This window comes from Penaeus monodon, chromosome 29 (assembly GCF_015228065.2).
Source record: "Penaeus monodon isolate SGIC_2016 chromosome 29, NSTDA_Pmon_1, whole genome shotgun sequence".
In the NCBI taxonomy this organism is placed as follows: Eukaryota; Metazoa; Arthropoda; class Malacostraca; order Decapoda; family Penaeidae; genus Penaeus; species Penaeus monodon.
In genome coordinates, this window is record NC_051414.1 from 3,828,358 (window position 1) to 3,831,555 (window position 3,198).

General features: G+C 38.1%; 1 protein-coding gene across 1 annotated transcript in view; it reads left to right on the forward strand.

The window, feature by feature from the left end:
• LOC119591911 (glycogenin-1-like) overlaps positions 1-3,198 on the forward strand; it is a gene marked incomplete in the record, with an annotated part of 51,207 nt that overhangs the window by 45,958 nt on the left and 2,051 nt on the right. Inside the window, 5 exon segments of the mRNA XM_037940665.1 lie at positions 471-609; positions 842-1,016; positions 1,132-1,403; positions 1,537-1,714; positions 2,612-2,659. Coding sequence (XP_037796593.1) covers positions 471-609; positions 842-1,016; positions 1,132-1,403; positions 1,537-1,714; positions 2,612-2,659 — 812 coding nt within the window.

Genomic DNA, 3,198 nt, shown 5'->3' on the forward strand with positions numbered 1-3,198 from the left:
CTTTTCAAGGAACATCTTGAAAATATCAAGAAAATTAAAGAAACCATTTGGTCCATATGAAACTAATTTCATGGGCACTGCATCGTCTCCCAAGATTTGTTGTTTTAGAATTGGGAACTTTTGAAGCGAATTATTGAATTTTAGAAAACTTTTAGGAAGATAACTTTATTTATTCGCATTCTGTCATTTTCTTACAAGGAATAGCTGCCTCGACTGCCATGGCCAAGTTGCTTGGATCGCATTACAGAATTATGGAACTTGATCTCTTGAGTTTGTCAACATAGTAATCCAAGTCTTGCTATACTTATTGTATACATTTTTTGTGTATATTTATTTTTTTATTTTGAATATTGAGAGTCCTTATGATTAGTAGGTTTTCATGTGTATCTAATTTTACTGTTTTTGGGCATATATTTAGATCCTTTTGTGTATCCTCAACACTAACTAATGTTTACCCCTCTTGATTACAGTGCCGGAAGCATACGTAACCCTAGCGACCAACAATGGCTATGCTGCGGGCGCCTTGGTGCTGGCCCATTCCCTGCGCTCCTGCGGCACCACCAGGGACCTGTGTATTATCATCACGCCGGCTGTCTCACCCGACATGAAGTGAGGGACTTTGAAATATGACAATTTTTCTCCCCTATATTCTTTCTCTTTATTATATATTTGATAAGATAGGAAAGTTATTAAACAGTTTAAGGTTGTGAATGGTTTATACTATTCATTTACATATATGTGAACATTTGAAGTCCATCTATTTAGGTCTTTATGTACTATGTTATGGGTTTGCTTTTGTAGCTATGAGTTGTATTTGTACAATTACTTAACTTATTTCTAGGTCCCTGCTGGAGCAAGTGTTCAATGCCGTAGTCACAGTCGATGTCCTGGATTCAGGAGACTCTGCCCACTTGACTCTGATGAAGCGACCAGAGTTGGGCGTCACCTTCACAAAGTTCCACTGCTGGACCCTCACCCAATACACAAAATGCGTCTTTCTTGATGCTGATATGTTGGCAAGTGCTTTTATTTTTTCCCCTGGTACATTGTTGGCTTAATGAGATAGGAATGTTTTAACCCCATTTACAATTTTTGTTCTAGACCCTAATAGTAGTACCACTATACCCACAGGCTGTACAGAATCCAGATGAACTCTTTTCCCACCCAGAGCTGACTGCAGTTTGTGACATTGGTTGGCCAGACTGCTTCAACTCTGGAATGTTCGTGTTCGTTCCCTCCCAAGAGACATACGCTAAGTTGCTTCACCAGTCAGAAACCACTGGAAGCTTTGATGGTGGTGATCAGGGCATTCTTAACACATTCTTCCCTAACTGGAACCGTGTGTCTTTCGTATTCAACATGGTTGCCTCCGCTACATACACCTACTTGCCAGCCTACAAACAGTGAGTATGGCAGAAGTAGGAACGAGTACATGGCTGTTTATTTCAGTGGTGGCTAGAGTCGATAATTGTTTCAATTTCAGTGTAAAGAGGGAATACTCTCGGATAAGGGAATGATGCTAAATACCCTTGACAGGTTTGGAGGGAATGCAAGGCTGGTCCACTTCCTCGGTGCTACAAAGCCATGGCACTACCGCTTCGACTCAACAAGCGGCACCGTCCAGACTGGTCCAGGTTACCAACACCTTACTCCTTACCTCAATTCTTGGTGGGCCATTTACACACGCCTTGTCAAACCCAATGTTCCTGAAATGGTAGGTGCCAGTGCTTGAATCGTGCTTCCTCGTGCTAGTGGTTGATAAAGAGGAACGTGTGTATTCAAAGTAACATCTGACCTTAGCATTACTTACTAAATGTGTGTGCGTTTTTTTTATAACTGATATAATGTTGCCAGATTTTCTTCGTGGAAATAGGAAGATTTCAACAGTGAAGATGTAGAAATGTCTCGTTTTTAGTGTACTTAAAATTTTTAAGGTACTTAAAGACGACCAGTATTTCAAATTCTAGAATTTACAGAAATCTGACATGCATATGTGTGTGCTAATAGATGGATTGCTTGCTTTTATTTTTTTTTAATATCTTAACTTTTTTCTTGTACCCCTAAGTTCTTAAGAGACGAGTTCTAAAGTCTGCCAATGAACTGTGAAGCCATACATATTAGTTCTAGTACTAAGGTTTTACAGCGACCTTAATAGTGCAGATGCATAGTTACATAGTTAATGTTGGCAATGATAGCTATTGTACCTAAATAGTATTTACTGTAAGAAGTAAGCTTCAAGTATTGTGTAAAACCTTTTTAAAAATTCATTCCTTTGCAATGGCATAAATGTATTCAAGTGGTTTTCATTATAAAGGAAATTTTATTTTATATCTCAGACTTTATTCAATTTTTATAGTAATGATAAGCACTAGTATATTTTTGGAGTTTATAGTTTATATTCCAAAGTCCAAGAGTTTGTGTGACAAGCCTGTATAATGTTAATCCCTTAATGGAAACTTTTGGCATGTAAAATTGTTAACTACCATTTTGATTTGCCACCTGTGTTTTATTTTACAACAGATTAACATTTGCCCCCCTACCAAGGATGTTCTCTTCATTTGTTGTGTGTGTGATGCATGCATTAATTTCTTTCATGAATATTTTCTGACAGGATGTTCAAAAAGCAGTGGAGGTAAAGTCCCCTGTCGAAACCATCCAGGTAATATACATCGCCTTTTCTCTCTCATGCTCTGGCTGTCTGTTTCCATATTGTTTTCATACTGTCTGTCATGTCCCTATTTTTCATTCTCTCATACATGCAATTGTGTTATTGCTCTTGCTTTTACTGTTTTTCTCACTCTAGTTTTCCCTTTCGAGCTCTTTAGCTTGCTCACTTTACTCTCTAGCTTTGCCTCTGGCTTTGGCTTTGCTCTCTAGCTGTCTCTAACACTTCAGCTCGCTAGCTCTAGCTCTTCAGCTCTTTAGCTCTGCTCTCTGGCTCTAGCACTCTAGCTGTCTCTAGCTCTTGCTCTTTAGCTCACTTGTCAATCAAAGTTTATAGATTGTTAATACCACTTTATTATTCATTTAGTGTAAGTTTTCTTTCAGATTTTAATGATAAAGTATTCCAAAAGGGCAGAAATAAAGCTTGACCTTTATGTAGAAATGTCTTAGTATGTTTGCACTGATGAGTGTTTGTGTAGCTCTGTGATAAATGGCTGTGTACAAATATGCACATAGATTGATAAATAGTGTTAA